At 45.7% G+C, this 18,825-nt stretch overlaps 1 protein-coding gene across 7 annotated transcripts in view; it reads right to left on the bottom strand.

Moving 5' to 3' along the window:
• Positions 1-1,125: 1,125 nt before the first annotated feature.
• The window catches only part of LOC119212985 (glutamate receptor ionotropic, NMDA 2C-like), a 43,324-nt gene continuing 25,624 nt past the window's right edge, over positions 1,126-18,825 (bottom strand). For 4 of the 7 annotated variants that reach the window (XM_037463905.2, XM_037463903.2, XM_037463906.2 and 1 more), the window contains 10 exons: positions 18,061-18,272; positions 14,257-14,277; positions 13,744-13,912; positions 12,125-12,278; positions 11,570-11,695; positions 10,022-10,251; positions 7,605-7,765; positions 6,698-6,885; positions 5,142-5,374; positions 1,126-3,962 (listed from right to left, as the gene is read on the bottom strand). In XM_037463905.2, the coding sequence (XP_037319802.1) occupies positions 2,418-3,962; positions 5,142-5,374; positions 6,698-6,885; positions 7,605-7,765; positions 10,022-10,251; positions 11,570-11,695; positions 12,125-12,278; positions 13,744-13,912; positions 14,257-14,277; positions 18,061-18,272 (3,039 nt within the window). In that variant the 3' untranslated portion in view covers positions 1,126-2,417. The remainder of the gene's footprint in view (positions 3,963-5,141; positions 5,375-6,697; positions 6,886-7,604; positions 7,766-10,021; positions 10,252-11,569; positions 11,696-12,124; positions 12,279-13,743; positions 13,913-14,256; positions 14,278-18,060; positions 18,273-18,825) is intronic. The other 3 variants (XM_037463911.2, XM_037463910.2, XM_037463909.2) reach the window with 3 other exon arrangements.

Below are 18,825 nucleotides of genomic sequence, written 5' to 3'. Positions count from 1 at the left end.
AGAATACGGGATCAGTAGCAGCGCAGAGGATTAAATCAATATGACGGTCCAATCTGAGGCAATGCTCGAGTAACAAAGTGAGAGAGTAATGGAAAAATCAAAGCGCTTAATGTTTGGACTCTCCATCATTACTCACCTGGCCTCCTGAATGGTCTTATCTCGTCATGGCGGCAGCGTAGATGAGAGTAATTGCCAGTGCAACAGGTCACCTTGAAATAGGAAAGCTTATCTCAACCGGAACTTGCTTTAAGCGAGCGCCGAGTTTAAAGGTCGGACAGCTTCAGCAGAAACAGACAGAGGAAGGAAACCCTGACGAAGTTTTCCTAGTTTTAACCAGAAACTGAATTTACAAAAAGTCTAATTTCAATGAAATTGATGGTTTACCTTACTGAGTATAACCTAAAACGAAATGAAAACGGTTAACTGCCTAATAGAAAATGGTTGTTTTTCTATAAATAACAAGAAGCCTTACAAAAGTACATTAAAAAAAGGGAGTATTTTTTGTCACGCATTGAGAAAAAGTCCTTGAGATACTTATGTGACCATCAGATAGCAATAAACAATAGTTTGCAGAGAACGTATCGCCCACTCACTTGCACTTGTACACCTTGACAAATACATTGTGTTTTAGATATATTAGGTATTTGAACACCAATAAATTCATTGGTTTTAAATAGTTTGGGTGGATTGTCTCTCAGTTGAGGTGTTGTCCACTATGCTGTAGAGCTAGGTCATCCCGATGAAGTCGATTATGCATTATACACTACATGTGCAGCGCAGGACCGTGGTGTAGTCTACACTTACGAGTCCTGGGTTGAGGGCTTTGAAAAAAAAAAGGGACAAAAAGTGTCATTTTTTGCTCCTCAGTTGTTCAATATGAATTAAATGTGATAAAAAAAACTTTAAATGAATGAGCTTTTGTGTACTGGTAACCAACTGGTAGCTAAGCTAATCACTGGCTGTAGCATCACAATAACCACAGAGGGATGACATTGGTACCAATTTGCTCATGAATCATTTTATGGAATTCACAAAACGTTGATCTGTTCCCCCATAATTTTTCTCCATTGAAATACAACAGCACTGACCAAAAAAGACTCTAAAAAGAAGAGGCACACATGCACGTTCATCCAAAAGGCTCTTTAATAGATCTAAGTGATTAAATACAGGGTAAGGGAGCCAGGTAATATAGATACTAGAATATCTTTAATTACCTCATTTAACCGTTAAAGGGGATGGGGAAAACAGGGATAATGGGTGGATATAAAAGAGTGGAAAATATATAGCAATGGAAATCTTAATATATAGGCCAACTGATAAAGTTAATAGAGTAATAACAAATATTTAAGTAAATTGGCAAAAGCTTTACAAAAAAGAATGTGCCAAAATGGTGATTAGAAAATGCAAAGAGTGACAATAAATTCATACTATATGTAGAATACATGAACTTGACACTAACCATCCTCAAATACCACATTTTCTTTATATCAATATAGTAATAAGATGCAGAATTGATTTATTGTGAGGCCCTGTGTGATGTTGTGCTGTAATGAAGCCTCATACTGAGACCCAGTAAGGAAGAAATATCCATGTTTAAGAAAACTAGTACTGGTCAGTGATGTCCAAATACTTTAATCAATTAGCAGACTGTGTTCATATGGACTGCTTTCACAAAGTCTGCTTCCTCTAACTAATCCCTAAATGATGACTCGAAGGGTTGATCTCCAAATTATGACACTTAGTTAAAGGTACAGTACTTTAAATATATTAACAAATGTCTTAAATGATTATTTCATTCTAGAAAACTGCTGCTCTTCTGTGTCTGGAGTCAGGTTTTCTAATATTAAATGTCTTCTTTTGGACTCTTCATATGTACGTATATGTACATTGTCAAAAATTGTGCCACAATGGCTGCTTGTATTTGGTGACTGTATTTGAAGAGACAATCCCTTATTACGCCGCTATTTCTCCCAGTTGCTGTTAAAAGGTTTCTTTATTCAAAGACTCCCGAGACTGAATCCCAACCGTCCAGAATAAAATATACATTAACACACAGCATGAAAACTGGTTATAGTTTAACCATGCGCCAACACTGTGGACTGTTGTAAATCTTAAAGCACAGAAAACACATCACAGCATTTTGAGAAAGCAGTTAGTAAAAACCTGCTGATCCCAGCTTCCCACACCCTTCTTGCGGATAAAATGATAACAGTGCAGTCTTCATATCTTACTCTAGAATACATCAAAAAAGTCCTAAACATATGTAAAATTTGCAGACCCAAACTTCTATTTTTACCGTACAAGGGCACATAGAAAATCAACACTTAATTCAAGTTATACCATCCCTTCCTCTTACACGAATCGACCACCTTCTGTCAATCCACAGTGTCTATCTTGTGGGTCCTCTGCGACTCCCATCAGACTTCAGACTCCAGACTGGACACCCGTCGCCATGGGCGAAGTACACAGGGACTCCCCGCAGGTTGAGCCCCTGCCGCCTGACCTGCCAGGGCCTCCGATCCAGTCTGGGAACCCTGATAGACCCCATAGGCCCCATACACACTGTCCTGGTAGAGCAGAGCCCGCTGGCTTCCACATCTTCCACCGCCGCAAGCCAGCAGCTGACACACCGGGCTGGTACCGGGGTGGTTGCTGGGAGCCTGGCTGTGGTGCTGCAGGTCTAGGGGGCCATGGTAGATGGGTAGTCCGGGGTACGAGTTCAGGTAATGGGCGTACTGTCTGCTGAGCAAGCTGGTGGCTCTCCGTACCATCCCCCGCCCTAACCCTGTCCCGTGTCGTACCGCTTCTCCGTACGTGGGTAGGTGGGTGGAATGGGAGTGGCGCAGCTTCTGGACCTTGCGCCCGTTGGACCTCCTCTGGTCCTCCCTTATGTGGAGGTAGGCCTGGTTCCTGGGGAGGCACAGGTTGTTTCGAAGTTGGGCGGGGTTGTAGGGCTTTGCAGGTGTGGTTGGTGTTAGAATGCATGGGAACAGGTCTGGCAGGGTGGTAGGGGATTGGCTGGACTGGGACGACTGGGATTCGTCCAGCTGCCGCATCTGCTCGCTGCCCCAAGTCGCTTTGAGGAAGGAGGGACGGCGGTGCCTGCGTCTTCCTCTCAGCATCAGATCCTCCGGGGGCCAGGAGCTGTAGCTCTCTACCCGGGGACACCTCCTCTCCCCTGAGTACATGGTGTTGACGTTGGGGGCGGAGATGTGGTTCTCTTGGAGGTGGTTGGCTTTGAGTTCACTCAGATAGACCGGACTTATGTCATTTTTCTCCTGGTCCCTGTGTTTTCTCCTCCCTAAATCCCCATCCTCACACTGGAAACTCTTGGACCTCCTCTTCCGTTGGGAGAAGCCCGCTTGGCCATGCTGGTTTTGAGGCAGGGAGACCGGATGAGAGGCGTAGATGTCAGGAAGTTGGAGATCTGTGTAGGGCATGTAGGGCAACTGAGGATGGGGGTCTATGTACAGTCTCCCAGTCGTCTGGTACTGATGCAGGTGCTGATGAGGTGGCTGCTCACCCATGGCCAAGTGGGGGCTGCTGAGGCTGGACACAGGAAGTGGCCGGTCATACAGACACGGAGTAGAGCGAGTCGGGAGCGTGTAGCGCAGTGGCGTGGGCCTGGTGACTCCCCTCTGCTGTTTTAGGGAGGAAACAGCGGTCAGAGGTGGGGTTAGGGGGCAATGATTCTCCGTAATATAAGCAAATCCTCCTGGCACAGCCTCCATTGCGACCTGTGGAATACGAACGGGCAAGCTGCCGCCATGACGACTTAACTGCTGAATGGTCTTGGTGGCGTTGTCCAGAGAGGTCTCAACATTGGCGGTGGAGACTAGGTCCTTGGCCGTGCGAAGCATCTTCAGCATGTTTGCTTGAGCGTAGTTGGAGGTCAGGTCTGGTTTGGCAAAACCAGACGAATGCCCAGGGTCCTCCATTCCCTTGTAACAACTGTAAATACCCTGAGGGGTGATTCAGGATGACCAAGAACGAGGAAGATAAAGAAATAAGGAGGAGAGAAGAAGAAGTGGGAAAAGAAAAAAGTAGGGTATAAATCACTGAATCATTGGTAGTTGAATCAATAGTTAACCGCAAACTGTTTAACCTTAAATCAACCCAATGGACCCAAAGGAAACCATTACACTAAAGAAAACGATTTGTGCATCTCAAAGTAATGTTCCACCCCTAACCAATAGAAACCAAACTGGCTGTTAACTAAAGAAATTATCCTATTTTATCACTGAGGCAAGACTTAGTCACAAATTCATTATGCATTCTTCTGGGACTCAAGGAAAAACTCTAAGCTGTTGTTGTTTAAGCTGAGAGGATCGCCCCAATAAAGGGACACAACACACACACACAACACACACACACACACACACACACACACACACACACACACATGCCTAAAGTCCCCTGCAGAACAAACCTTCTCTAACTGCTTGGACAAACACAGAGCCAAATCCCATGACTGCTGTCTGCTTACAGTTGGTTGGGAGATGCTAAAAGAGCCAAATTTAATTTGGCCCTAGGGGCCGCCCCATGCGGATTAATGATCAGATCATCAGTCATTTAGTCGCTAATCTGATAAAACCTTGATCCAGCCACAATAGTAATGGTACGGCAGAGGAGGCTGGTGTCCGTGGACATTTCCCTGGCTGCAACTTCAACTACAGCTTCCTGCCTCAGAAACTGTTCCCAAACAATGACCTCAACACAACGGGTACTGATTTAAGACAATTGCCCAAAAAAATATAGTAAAAATGCTGCGTAAACACCAGAATTATTGCGGCTTTTATTTCCTTTTATCTCTCCCCTCTCCCTCTAAATAACAATGCAGTGTCATTTCAGCTAATGTCTTAACAAGGCCCTCTAATGACATTAGGCATTTGCATGCAAATATACAAATCCATTTGAGCTTATTTATCATCGCATAAAAGCCACTGCATGTAAAACAGCATGTAGCACAGAAAAGCAAGCAACCACTTAGAGTCAAAATAATCAACCAGCCAATCTTTGAATTACTCATGGGAGCTGTTACTCAACTACTCAGATTGCAACCAGCCAATCAGCCCGTTTAATAAAGTGAAAAATCGGTAATTTACCAACCCTTAAATGAATAAATCAATCAAATGACTCACCCTGCTGATGGCCAACAGGAAGTCAAGTTTGTGGGACTTGCGGAGGGAGTGTCGCAGCTTCCAGTAAAGCAGGTGTTCCCAGGCGAAGACCAGCAGGCTGAGGCCCATGGCCACCAGCAGCATGTAGAAGACGCCCGCCATGTTGTCAATGTCCAGCTTGCTGCTCATCACTTCGTTCTTCTCGTTCTGGCAGATGCCCGACAACCACACAGTCTCTAAGCGCTGAGTGTCTCCTGGAGGAACGGAGGTTTAAGGGAGGAGAGGAGAGGAGGGAGAAAGAGAGACTATGAGATTACTTGACAGAGCGAAGAAGAGAAACAATAGCTTACAATAACCTGACGCGCTGCATAACTATGTTTTATTATTTTAGATAAACAGTGCATGTGTCTGAAGAAAGTTACACATTGTTTATGTGTGTGATCTGAAATCCACTTTACTGGATCTGAAATAAAACTAATGCAGAAAGGGCCTGAAGAAAAACAAAGCATAATTGATGCTTCCTCTCAGGCAAAGTCAATGCTAATTTAAGATATATATAGTGTTGTATCGTCCAATGACACACTTGCATAATTCTTCCTTTCACTTGCTTGCATGCCACATGATGCTAAAGATCTTTTCAATATTGGGCTTTAAAGAAATCAGATTCTCATTTCCTCTTTTTTCATTGTTTTCCTGGTCCATTGTCTTAAAATTGGGGGATTACACATAAAACAAGGCACACGGTTTTCACTGCAAATAGCCTTAGACAAAAGCGGGCCCTCAACACTTAAACCTCTCTAGGTCCCCTGATCCATTGAAATGATTCTAGACCTTCCAGAAATACCCAATATGCTGACATTATTATTATTATGGCAAAAACGTATATCCAAATTTCGATGCGATCAATTGGCGGGACAGTAAAAACAAAGGGGTCTTTCATATCTACACTGCACAATATCTACATGTACACAAACACAGCAGCTGAGTAGGAAAATTGAGTGAACTTCATGTCTGCACCTATTAAATGAGAACTGCTTGAACTTTCCATTCGTTTTTTTTTTTTTTTTTTTTCACAAAACTTCTCCAGGCCTTAGAACAGGTGGCCACCTATTGAGGTGTGTTCCCCCAAGTGGCCTCCGGGGAGCACTTGACATTTTCTCCTTCACTTAGCTTATGCTGACCATAAACACACCATTTCCTATTAAATCATGAAAAGCTCAGCGAGTGTGTGGGGTTCACTTAAGCCCTCAGAGGAGGGAGGATATTTATTCCACACTGGCGGCTGTCATGGTGAGTATGTTTGTGTGTGAGAACAGGTAGGACGGATGTGTGTGTGTGTGTGTGTGTAATGGAAATAATCATATCCCTGGCAGTCCTCACTGTTCTGCAGGATATTAACTCCTCCCTGTAAGCCCACTTCCCCACTGACACGGCACACTCTGAACTGACTGAAGCCAGTTCTAATGGATCTCACACGGAGGGCCAGTCGGACCGGATTAAACACAAGCCGTGGACAGTAAGAGTGTGTTCATGCGGGCGTGGGTGGTGTATTATATATCCTGTAACGTTTGGATCACCGTCTCCGAGGAACTGCAGCAGCGCCAGGTCAATAAGCCGCTTCCAGCGGGAGTCCTTCTGCAGAGCGATGCCGTATCCCGTGGTAGCAAACACTTTCCCGCTGCCGATGGTTACCAGCTTGCAGCCCTCGTCCTTCCCGGCCATGTAGTTCAAAACCGCCGCGTCGTAGATGAAGGCGTCCAGCTTCCTGCAAGTCAATGGGTATTCTCTGTCTGACAGAATGTCGAGCTCCTACAAAGTTCTCACACACATACCCTGCAGGATCCTGCAGTAGAATTGGATTATTTTAACATTTTGAACTGCTTGTCGCGATCTGGCGGAGCATGAATGGTTGTACCAAAGTGTAAACCAATGGGAATCACCCAAATCTGTAAGATTTATCCTCCGGTGATCCCGATATCTTTACCAAACCTTAATCCAAGTCTTAATCCAATCAATCTAGTAGTTGTTGAGATGTTTCAGTCAGGCTGACGTTGCAAGAGAGAAACCTAAGTGCTCACACTGATTATCTATTCATGTTTCAAATGCAAATTTTTATTCCACACTTCCAGAAATAAACAATCAAACAATACAAAGTACAATGTACACAGCTTGTACTCACCGGGTTCAAAATGTGCAAATAGCTTCAAATGCTTGTTCCTAGTGAAGATTATGCAGCACTTCTCTATACAAAGTACGCTTCACCAGACATGATTCTTTTCATCTAAGAATACACCTATCAAATTGGCCCAAATCACGAGTAGTTGCTACATCACAGAGAGCATCGAAATCTCCGCTGTATCATCAAAAATGTGACTTCTATTACCGTAGCGTCTCGTGTCTTCACTGGCAGGAGGATCAGTTAAATATAACTTCTTCTTCTTCTAATCGTGTACTAATGAAGTTAAAATGTTTGTGGAACTGTACCCGGTTTTGAGGCTTTCCAGAGCTTCTTCAACCCCCTTCTGGTTGTACTTTGTCATGTGCATGTGCATGTCGGGGTAGTTGCTGCGGATGTTCCTCTCTGTGCTCCCGTTTGGGACCGTCCCAAAGCGAAAGGGAGGGTAATGCTCATGCGGTTTTTGGAACTGTAAGGAGGCAAAAGATGAGAGGAAAGGGAAAGGAGGGAGAAGATATGAGTAGAGGGAGACAAGAGAATATAAGAGGGCGAGAAAAGGAGAAGACATTTGGTAAGACGAGGCGAGAGAGGAAAGGGAGTGAGGATAAAAGGGAAGGAGAGGAGAGAAACTGGAAGGCGGGGTGGCAGAATAGGGGAGGATGGTTTGGGAGGAGGAGACTCACACTCACAAGGCACCACAATGAAAGAGAGAGGGAGAAAAAGAAAGTAGAAGGAAGTAAAGAAACGGGTAAAGAGGAGGCAAGTGAGGAAGAACAAAGTGTACCAATAAAAAAATGATCGTGATGAGAAGGAAGGAAAGAGGAGAGAATGAGAGAGGAGAGGAAATGGAGGAAAGGAAGGAACTTAGAGAGAAGAGGAGAAAAACGGGAGCAAAGGAAAGAGGAGTTAAGAAGAGATGACAAAAGGTATGGAAGGAAGAAAATCAAAAAGACGAGCAAAAAGGCAACCAGGGTGAATGAATGTGGCGGAGTAAGTAAAGAGGACGGAGGACTTTTTAGTTCAATTAAATCCATTTCAGAGTTTGATTCCCTTTTTTTCCCCCGAGGGTGAGTTAATCAGCAGCCAAACTAGATGCCGTTTGAATGGACCGCAAACCCTCACCAGCATCCGAGTAAACCCCACTTCAGTCGGCGCACATCTGTTTGAATCCAGATGATCCTCAATCACTTCGATGCGAACCTGACGGAATTTAGCGAGCCGACTCATTAACGCTGGACGAAACAGAAATACGTCTGTTAGAGCTCAAGCAGACCTTCAGCGGGGAAAAAAATCCATTCATCTTGGTTACAGGCGTTGACCTTTTGAGCCGAGAGCAAATGAATGGGCCAATCCCAACGTGAGTGTACGTGTTGTGATGTAATCACTCTTCAGCTGAGACGCCATTGGATTGGATTGAGATGCTACTCCTTGTTTTCAGAATCAGCTGTTCTATTAAAAGCAAAAGTAACTTCCATTAAAATTGATGGAGAAACTTAAGACATTGTCTTTGTGCACTAAGGGGACTTTTTAACTCGAAGTCCGAGTTCTAGGACAAAAAAAAAGGCAATTAACACTTAAACATAGAGGGGTTTGTTGAAAGTCTTCACATTGATTTGTGGCTGTTGATTGTGTATTTTACTGAGGTATGGTGATATTTTTAATAATATATACTTTAAATGGAACTGCTCTTTGAAGCAATTAGTTCCACATGAAATAGTTCCTTCCATTAAACCTAACCGAGGCTGCACGTTCACGACGACAAATTAATCATGCTCGTACTTAGCGTTGCGAGGGGGGATCAACGCATTGATTTTGATCTTTTTATGGCATTTATTAAAAACAAGAAAGAAATACAATCGCAAATGCCTCATCCTTTAAACCTGCGAGACGCAAAGCCCAGTCATCACCCGACCCTGAACACGCCCTGCTCCTTTGTCGCGCAAGAGATCTCCGAATGAAGGGGCAGCCGAGGTCGTGTTGTGCACAGTCATCTGTATCAGTCCCTTCTGCCGTGGGACCTAATGCATCTGCATGAAGCTAACGTAGTCAGCTAATACAACCATAGATCACTGGGGTGCCACTGCTGATCCTCGCCGGGGAGTTGTTTTTGCTATCTACGTAGAAGGATACGCCTTCTTGTAAAGCTCCTCCGAGGCTCTTTTTTGCAGGTTCAGTGCGTGTGTGTACGTGTGTGCGTGCGTCTGCGTGCACACATTTAAGTGGGTGTTGTTTTTCCTCTGTGGCCTGACTGTTTTTAATCGCTTGACATTTGGCAAACATTTTTTTCTTCTTTTTTTTTAACAATGTGAGCCAGAAGCGAGATGGAGACGGCACAGGGCGAATATTGATATAACCGAAATACTGACAAGTCTACTCCGGGACAAGTGGAGACTCGGGCACCATCTGAATTGACAGAAGGCAGTAATTGATTAGTCATTCATGCCACTGGACTCCCCACTGATTTGAAAAAAGGACACAGACATTCACAACAAAGTCGTTTGAGTTGACTTCATCTTGAAGGCCTTTCGGCGAGTCTTTTGTGCCTCTCCGGTTGATGCTCTGGTTAGTCGATGCAGGGGGGTGAACAGAGGAAAGAGGAGACGGCGGGAGCACAAAAGACGCCGTTTGCTCCATATCTCACGGCCCCACAAAGACGCCCTGCTTCCCCGCGTGCCTGCGCGAACATTCGATATCGGCCGCGGCGTCGTCTATTCCTGTCTCTTACCTTCTTGTCGGAGAGCCCGGACACCGTGTCGATGTACTGCTCCTGGATCATGAAGGCAGCCAGGTTGGCAGTGTATGAGGCCAGGAAGATCACAGCAAAGAAGGCCCAGACCAGGACCATGATCTTACTGGTTGTTCCTTTGGGGTTTTCGATGGGGACCGAGTTGTTGAAGACAATGCCCCACAGCAGCCACACGGACTTCCCGATGGTGAATGTTGGACCGCCAGGGGCTGAGGAAGCAGGGAGGAGGGTAACATGGAGCAAAGGAATCGCTTTTTAGAACATCCTGTTCGAAAAACATAGGGTTACATCAAATATTTTGTAGGTCTCTTGGTATCCAGACAAGCAGATAGTTTGGTTTTATTCTCACCCATTTTGGGATCACTGCGATTAAAACGTGAAATGTGAATGCGGATGTAGGTGAGTAAACGGGGATGGAGTTTTGTTTGTGGGGCTCTAAGAGAAGAAAAATAAAATCACTTAAAAAGATTCTCCTCCAAGGATCATAACTTGAATACTCTGCAGAGCATTAGCGGTTTTAGTTCGTAACTCCCTATCCGTTGGCAGCACAATAGATCTGGACTTGCTTTTCAAACCGGCGCCAACGTCCAGGTCTGAAAAGTGCAGTCTTCAAACTTTGACCTTTGCAACAGCCAAAACCAAAATAGTGATGCAGATCTCAATTTCTACAGTCAATGCATTTTGTAGGAATACAAGCGTGTTCTCATTTTACACAGCAATGGTTAAGGTCTCATTTTGCACAGCAATGGTTAAGGTCGGGCTATGTATGCAACCAAAGAGACAGCTTGGTTAAAGTTAGGGGACGATCACTGTCAAGGTGAAACGAAAAAAAAAGGTGAAACCAGAAGCAAACCAGATGTTTTTGTTCTGACCCTAACCCCTAACCATCAAACCACCCAAACCTCATTCCTTCAGGGGTTGAATTGGAACAATGTTTCCTCAAAGTACCAAATCGTAGCAGAAATTTATCTAAAAAGCACCTCGAAAAGGTGCGTGAAACCTTTTTTTTTTACAATTTGACCTTTTTGAGAGCTTAGATTAAAGTCACATATTTGCTTCTCCATCTTTTCATCTTTCATATGTAAAAAAAGAAGAAAAAAAATCACATCTGTAGTTTGTCATGCACGTTTTCCCGAGCCATCTCAAGCCCTTTCTGTAAACTTTCAAACCATGGAACAATTTAGCAAACCCCGGGCCGTTTCCATTGCTCTCTGCCGAGCGACCGAGGGTGCCCCCGCAATCAATCACGCTTCGATTAGCGCCGCGGCGAATGCTAATTAAAACGGGAAAATGACCTTTTGGACCGCGGGACGCGGCATGCTATGTCACTGCTGCATTGTGGGATTGATTAGCCCTTTCCCCAAATTCCTGTTGGGGAACTCCTCTCGTTGGAGGTGGCGCAGCAGGCAGGCTTTGGAAAAAATTCGAATTTAAAAAAATCCGTGATATAGGTGGGAACCCGTTGGATGGTCATTGGCCGTTCGTTTAGCTCTTTAGAAACATCAACGGCGGAGGTTCAATACTCACTTTTGGCGCTCACCAGGCTGCGGTTGTAACCCACTGGACTGAGGTATTCGAACACAAAAACTGTCACCGCCACCACAGTCAGGCACATCACAAACATCATCACCCAAACTGCTGGGCTGTAGGGCTCTGGGAGAGGAGGAGGAGGAGGAGGAAGGAGCAAACATAAAAGATTAAAGTAAGTCTCTTTCTTTTTGCTTCCATCTTCTTAACCTCAGCCTGTGGTGGAGGTCACCATGTGCGGCAGAGGGATAGCAAGATGAGAATAAGAGAAAACAGGACTCCACTGTTCAGGATTTTGTGCTACATTTTGTTGTTTAAGGTTGTGGAAAGGGGGATTTAGGTGTGTGTGTGCGGTTCGTAAGGGGATTTTAGTTGTAGGCTCCAGCAGGATAAAAGCTTAATGGGGAATTTTCCTGACGCGTCTGCAGAGAGAGAACTAAGTAGGCCATCCTGGGAGCAAGGGGAAAAGAAGATGGCAGCAACGTCGGCCGCCGCCACGTCCTGCACATCAAACTCCAGGACGCTTTGAGCTGACCAATCGATCCCGATTCTTACCGAGAAAGGCAGACGGGGAAACGGTCCCGTTGCTGCGGGCCACCATGACGCTGATGCCCGTCTCAACAAACGGCACGGAGAAGTCGATGATTTCCGAACGCTCCTCGTTGATGGTGAGCGAGCCGATGGCCATGTCGGCTCGTCTGTACACGACCTGAGAGAAGAAAACGGGGGGGGGGGGGGGGGCGAGACAAGCAGGTCATCCCCTCGTAGCGACGCGCTTTGTTTAAGCGAACATTTGAAAAACACCGTGGCCACAAGGCACGATGTGACAAAGTCTTTGTGCTCCCCGTTTGGCTCGACGTGACAGGGATAGAAAGAATATTTGTCCCAAGGCCAGGCAACTTACAACGACAAGCGAATTCAAAGTGCTTCCAATTGAACCCATTTAAGGAATCAAAGAAAAGGAAATATTAAATGCAGAAATGACATTGACATTGATTAAATCCTTGAATCTGGAATCTCGAAGGCAGCGGCAAACAGAAAAGTCTTCCTTCTACGTTTGATTTTCGACTCTTTGCAGAAACCCGTGAGCACACAGCAGCAGCCCTGTCTACTGTAGATGAAGCAATGGACAAATTGTTGAGAAATACTGTGAGTACTCTCATTATTGATATATCCTTCAGCCGCTGGTTTAGTAATTGTCTTGTTATGGCTGTTACGGATTTAGGTCTGAATCTATGATGACGCCTAGATTTCTAGCTTGGTTTGTCATCTTTAACATTGCCTTTCGGTCGTTTGTCCTCCAAAAACAAGCACCGTTTTATCTTTGTTTAACTGAATACAATTATTTCACATGCAGTCGTTGATTTGTTCAATGCATTCACTCAACCCTTGGTCCCAACATCCGTGCAGTCACAGACGCCGATCTCAGTGCATTGCTCACGTCTAAGATTGTTTTGTTTTTTCCAGAGAGAAATGTTTTTTTTGTAAATGAGCCACACACACACACACACACACACACACAGAGAGATTCAGACCCAGAGAAAAGTGCCTTAGGCACAGAAACGCAGGCACAAAGTGTCTCCTGAGGAACGCTCGTGTAGGTCGTTTCACTTTCAGATTCAGCCGCGTTTGATGTGGCTCGGTGTGTGAGGGAGAAAAGAGTGTGTTCGCCCCACGTATGTACCAACGGCCTCACGCCACAGACCTAAATAAAAACCCCATCAAAGGGAATCTCTGTGGCGCGCTGTGCAAGTGACACTGAAGACAACAAACTGTGCCTTTCGGTTGGCGGACATGTTTGCCTTAATGAAGTGATAATATGTCAACCGTGTCTGACATGATGTCACACTTTGATTCCCTTTAAGTGATGTTGGCCACAAATGTATTGTTACGTCAGGTATCTTCTCAAAAAGACACTATTTTATAACTGAATGGATGAATAAAGAAATTCACTCGTGTACAGCATTTGATATCCGGCATGCCTTATTCAACACACACCTGCAACATAATTAGGGCAAATCCCAGCCCGAAGCTGCGCTTATCTTACTTAGATCCATGGAAGAACATTTTCCAAACACTTTGCCCTGATAATTGTCCATAGAACAAATCCGGCTACACCTGTTGTCGCATTCAGGGGCTTATCCCCCTCTGAATGACTCTGCCCTCAGGCTCACCTCTCCGATCATGCCGTTCCAAGTCCCGCGAACCAGCTTGCCGTGTTTCCCGTTGGTGACAAGGTAGAGGTCGTAGGAGAACTTGATGGTGCGGGACAGTTTCTTCAGGATGTCTATGCAGAAGCCCTTGCAGCACAGTTTGGTGTAGGACTCGGCGTGGCCCATAACACTGACACAAGAGGTGAGAAAAAGCAGAGTCACACGTACCGTTTTTAAAACATCTGGTGATTTAAAGACCTCTCTATGGCAGTCGGGGGGGATTTTTAGCTGGTGGGTCTCTCATGCTGGCAGCGAGCATTGTCTATGGCGGGGAGGGGGGGGGGGGGATCTTGAAGGGCAGGCGATGGCTGGTTCATTAAGTAAAATCAATGTCTGTTAACAAGGTGTCGATGGAGACGGAGGAGACGACAAAGCACGCACAATGTGACAGAGCCCTCGGGCGGATGCTTGAGTGACTGCGGTGGCCTTATAGTCAAAGGTCATTAAGGTGTGAAGTATGTGAGAGGTACTCACTTCCACTCTGTGGCCTCGCCACTTAATGGGGTGTAGAACAGAAGGAGAGGAAAATGGTGGAAAAAAAATAAAAAGAAACAGACGTTAATAAAGACAGTAAACGCAACGGTGGACAAAGTGAAAGGCGACACATTGATACGATGCCGCCAAACTTCCTGGAAAATGAGTAAAATCTGTAATTAAATGTGTAATTGACACAACCTCAGAGCGCCAGCGAGTCAGCATAAGAACATGTGAGCGAATAAATGATAAATGAGCCAGACGTCAAATTGAATAGAGTCAAGTGAGCGATTAACACTCAGGTTGATTATTTTCAACAGCGTACGAGTTCATTTCAGACGCATTTCAAGTGTTTTGGTAATGCTCACTTCTTTCACGGGAGCCAATAGCTCCGATGAATGTGTGTTAATTGATTGCTGCAGGAGATGGCCACCTGTCGCCATTGTACGCATTCCACTAACAACCCGCACACACACACACACACAGACACACTTGCACATGCACACATGCAGCCCGGTGTCCTTGGAGGATCAGCAGCAGTTGGGGCTGTGTGCTTCGTAGAAATGCCCAGGAACCGGTGCAGCGTGGCGGATTCTCAGGTGAACGGCAGAACCAGGAAGCGCGACGCGGACGACCAGGCGCCGTGGAGATCGACGTGGTAAACAGACAACGTGACCGATGGATACGGCCATGATGAAATCCGTAAAGATATTGTCCAAAAAAGATGTCTTGTCGTGTGGCATGATGATTTCCCTTAATGAGACCTCAGGGGCTGAGCCGTTTAAGCCCCCCCCCCCCCCCCAGGACAAAAGCACATGAGGAAAAAGGACCCCATTTATTTTTGTAAATGTTTTAATACCTTATTGTAAAAATAATGTACCAGACATTTCCCTTTTCCTTATAGTTTTCATCTCAGCTCTCTGCCAAAGGAGGCCATCATCTGTCCAAAGAAAGGAATCTTTTTTAATGAGCACGACAAAAAGTCCTAATCACCCTAAACATCTGCTCTGCGGGGAAGCTGCTCAGACCAGACAGCAAGATTAACTGTGTTTCATGGTCGCAGTCTCTCTCTCTCTCTCTCTCCCGCTCGCTTTCCTTCGCCCTGTTTGTTGGTCACCGTCCAAATGGGACATGCCAGCCTGAGAGAACGGGGGAAAGAGAAGCAGAATGAGGGTAGGACAGGATAACATTGTCCCATGACGGATGACCCGTGTTGGACAGATAAATCTTCTTTACTGGCAATCAATGTGTCATCGCGCCCAGCAAAAAGCCCCTCCATATCTCTCACTGTAATGAATGCACCAGCCATGGTCAGCTATGCAATCTGCATAACCCATACACTCACACACACACACACACACACACACACACACGTACACACGTACACGGAAACATGTGGAATCACTGAGGCGAACGTGACATTTACAGGAGGAATTGTTTGTTTTTGTGTTGTTTGGGTGATTAAGGGTGATCAATCTGTGCGTATAGCACATTAAATCTGTAACGATTCAGCACAAGTTACAGCGGCAGGCTACACGTGCGGCATGCTGGGTAAACGCCCCGGCACAGCAGGCCGAGCGTCTGTCGCCCCCGGCTTTTCAGCGGTGTGACCCTCATTGTTGGCACCGTTTTGCCCGGTTTTGGCGGCCGTTCTTCTAATTACGGCACGTTGAAACCGTGGCGGCGGAGCCCGTCAGTGAAGAAAATCACTCTGATTGGCTATTCGGAGGGGAGGGGGGAGGGGGGGGGATTAGCCAATGAGTGGCGGAGGAGAGATAAACACAGAAAGAAGGTAAACTACTAAAGTCAAGACGGCACACACAGAATGATGGTGTCATCCTTCATCTGATCCTTCCACGGCACAAATGTGTGCACAACAACACAGCCGTCTGTGAGGAAATGAAGCTGATGTGGTGAGCGAGATGGTCTGAAGGTGGTGAGCAAAGACATGTTGTATGTATGTATAGCATACATATTTTTATTTTTTTTACATACAAACATATCGCAGTCCCGCTTTCCTTTTTTAAATGCAAACCAGCAGCTGAGGCTTTGCAGTGCGTTCGAGTGAAACTCTTGTGGTGTCTGGTTCCCCCGGGCCTTCCTTCAAGGAACCTTTCTACCAACAAAACACATCAGCTGACGATCCGAAGGGATCAGAAGAACACGCACAAAGGTTGCATTTCGAATACTGGCAGCAAATGTTTTTGTCGGGTTCTTGTGCAGAACAATGTGTGTGTCCTCTGCTCCTTGCAAGGATCTATTTATCATGCATGAATGTTTCGTATACATCCACAGTTATGACCCTTCTAGGGGTGGCTGAGACATGACGTGAACAAGCCCCGAAATAGCTCCCGATGTCATCAGATTCCTTTACGTTTTTTGTGTATGGAAATCAGTTCCTCATGAATAGTAAATTACTGTCAGTGGAACAATTGAAAGCTTTGGAAACCATAATGTGGCTTTAATAGATCCTGAATAGATATTCTGTTTTTGGCCTATCCAAGATGAAATAATAACAACATGTCGATGATAAGAAGCACATTTCTCCCCTCTGAAAAAGGAAGAGCAGGTTTTATGCATCACACTTTGTCTCAAATGCAATCTGACAACTTTCAAATGCAAATGAGATACTGGAAACAGCCAGATCCTGAGGCGTTATTGGGCATTTAGTTCCCATTAAACCGGGAATAAATCACTGAAGAAAAATAATCAGTTGTAATATTCAATGAAAAAAAAAAAAAAAAAAGAGATAAATGAGCCAAGACGCAGACACGTCACGTCGAGGCTAATCAAGGAGGTCGATTCGCATCGGACCCCCGAAAACCCGGCATCTCTGAAACAAGTCACTGACTGGAATTAGAACGGTGAGCGTTTGTCCTTCTCTCCGCTCGCGTTTTTTTAACCTCAAAACACAATCACCAGAAAGAGCCGTTAGTGAGTTGTAAATATATATATATATCAGTGTTCACCGCAGAAACAATGGAAGCCAAAGTGTTTGTTTGACGGAGTGCAAATCAATCTGGTGCCTCTGTCACGTGGGTTTGAGCAGCGGGTCGCAGGGCTCTTAAATGGCTTCCTCTCTGCCGCGCGCTCTGTAAAGCACGCGCGTGCACACAATCACCCCGCTTTTAATGAAGCGTGGAGGAATGGCGGCGGCGTTCGACTCGGGGGACCAAACTGGGGCACGGCGTCAGAGGGAGGGAAGGCGCAGATGTTTCACTTGAAATGTTGAAATGCTCCCCCCCCGAAAAAAAAGACTCCCCGCTCGAAATTGCTGCTTTACCTTGAGAGACGTAAAGTGCTTTTCTGAAACACAATAATCCCAAATGCTAATGTTGTTCTGAAGGCACCAGCCTTCCTAAAGGCCACTTGTTTTGTCTGGAAATTGGCAACACTTTTCAGAAACCCTTCTGAGCCAGGAATAGTTGAGGCTGACAGTTCATTCTTCACCTTAAAATCAGCAGCTAACAAAAAACACTCTTGAATCAAGGTCCGCTCACTCTGTCGTTCAAAGCGTCGAGCTCGACTTTCAAGTTGACGTGGATGTGAGGGGGGGGGGGGCGGCAATCGTGGGAAGAGCGGGGGGCTCCGTGGAGCGGAATCTGCCGACAAGGACCCTGCGATGCGGCCGAATGGTGCAGTAAAAAGTGAGTCCATTTTGTGCAATCCAAGCTAAAAGTTGACAAATCTTGGGAGAACCTGCTGATCTGAGGTCAACCCGGGAGACCCGTCCACCAGCGAAGCTGAACGCTGCCGCAAAGCAACCTGCTCAAAAGCCAACAAACAAGCCGCTCAGGCGCGTACCTCGCCGTGTAATTGGACTGGCGCCGGCAGGGCACCGTGTTGCGGACACACGTGCCGGTGCCCGGGTCCACGTTCTCCACCATGACGAAGGGGTGCTCCTCCAGCGTGGCCACGGTCAGGTGGCGGTCGTCGGACACGTGCTCCAGGAAGCTGCCGTACCGGGGCCAGACCGGGTAGCGAACCTGGAGGATCCCCTGGGCGTACGTCCCGACCTGGAGAGGAGGAGAGCGAGCGGATGGACACTCGAGTGTTACCCCGCACGTGGTTTTTTGAAACGTCGGCCCTCGGGCTTCTCTTGCATATCGACCCCTTCCCTTTTCACCTGTCTCGTCTCTCCCTACTTCACAGGGGGAGGGTTTTTTTTTATTTTATTATTATTTTAAAAAGAGAAATTTGCATGTGCATGACCTGGAGGGAGAGAATTAAAAGATGAAAGATGAGGAGAGTTCATTAATGCATGAATGAGGAGCAAAGAACACAGAATATACAACAAAGAGCTACTGCCTGCATGACATTAATAATACATCCCAGCATATGTTGCTTTAAATATCCGTTCATTTTCTCAACTGATTCATCAGTAATTCATTTTCTTCTGTTAACATGATTAACAAATTAAAATGTCACTGTTTATAAATGGGAACTGTTCCGGCAATTAGTGTCATTTGTAACGTGTGTTTTACGTATTAAATGTATATATATATATAGAGTAATATTAATTTGTGCAAAAAACTCTTTTCAGTACTGGGACTCATACATTTGGGAATC

This window comes from Pungitius pungitius, chromosome 21, assembly GCF_949316345.1.
Source record: "Pungitius pungitius chromosome 21, fPunPun2.1, whole genome shotgun sequence".
NCBI lineage: Eukaryota > Metazoa > Chordata > Actinopteri > Perciformes > Gasterosteidae > Pungitius > Pungitius pungitius.
This window is presented reverse-complemented; position numbering and strand designations above follow the sequence as displayed.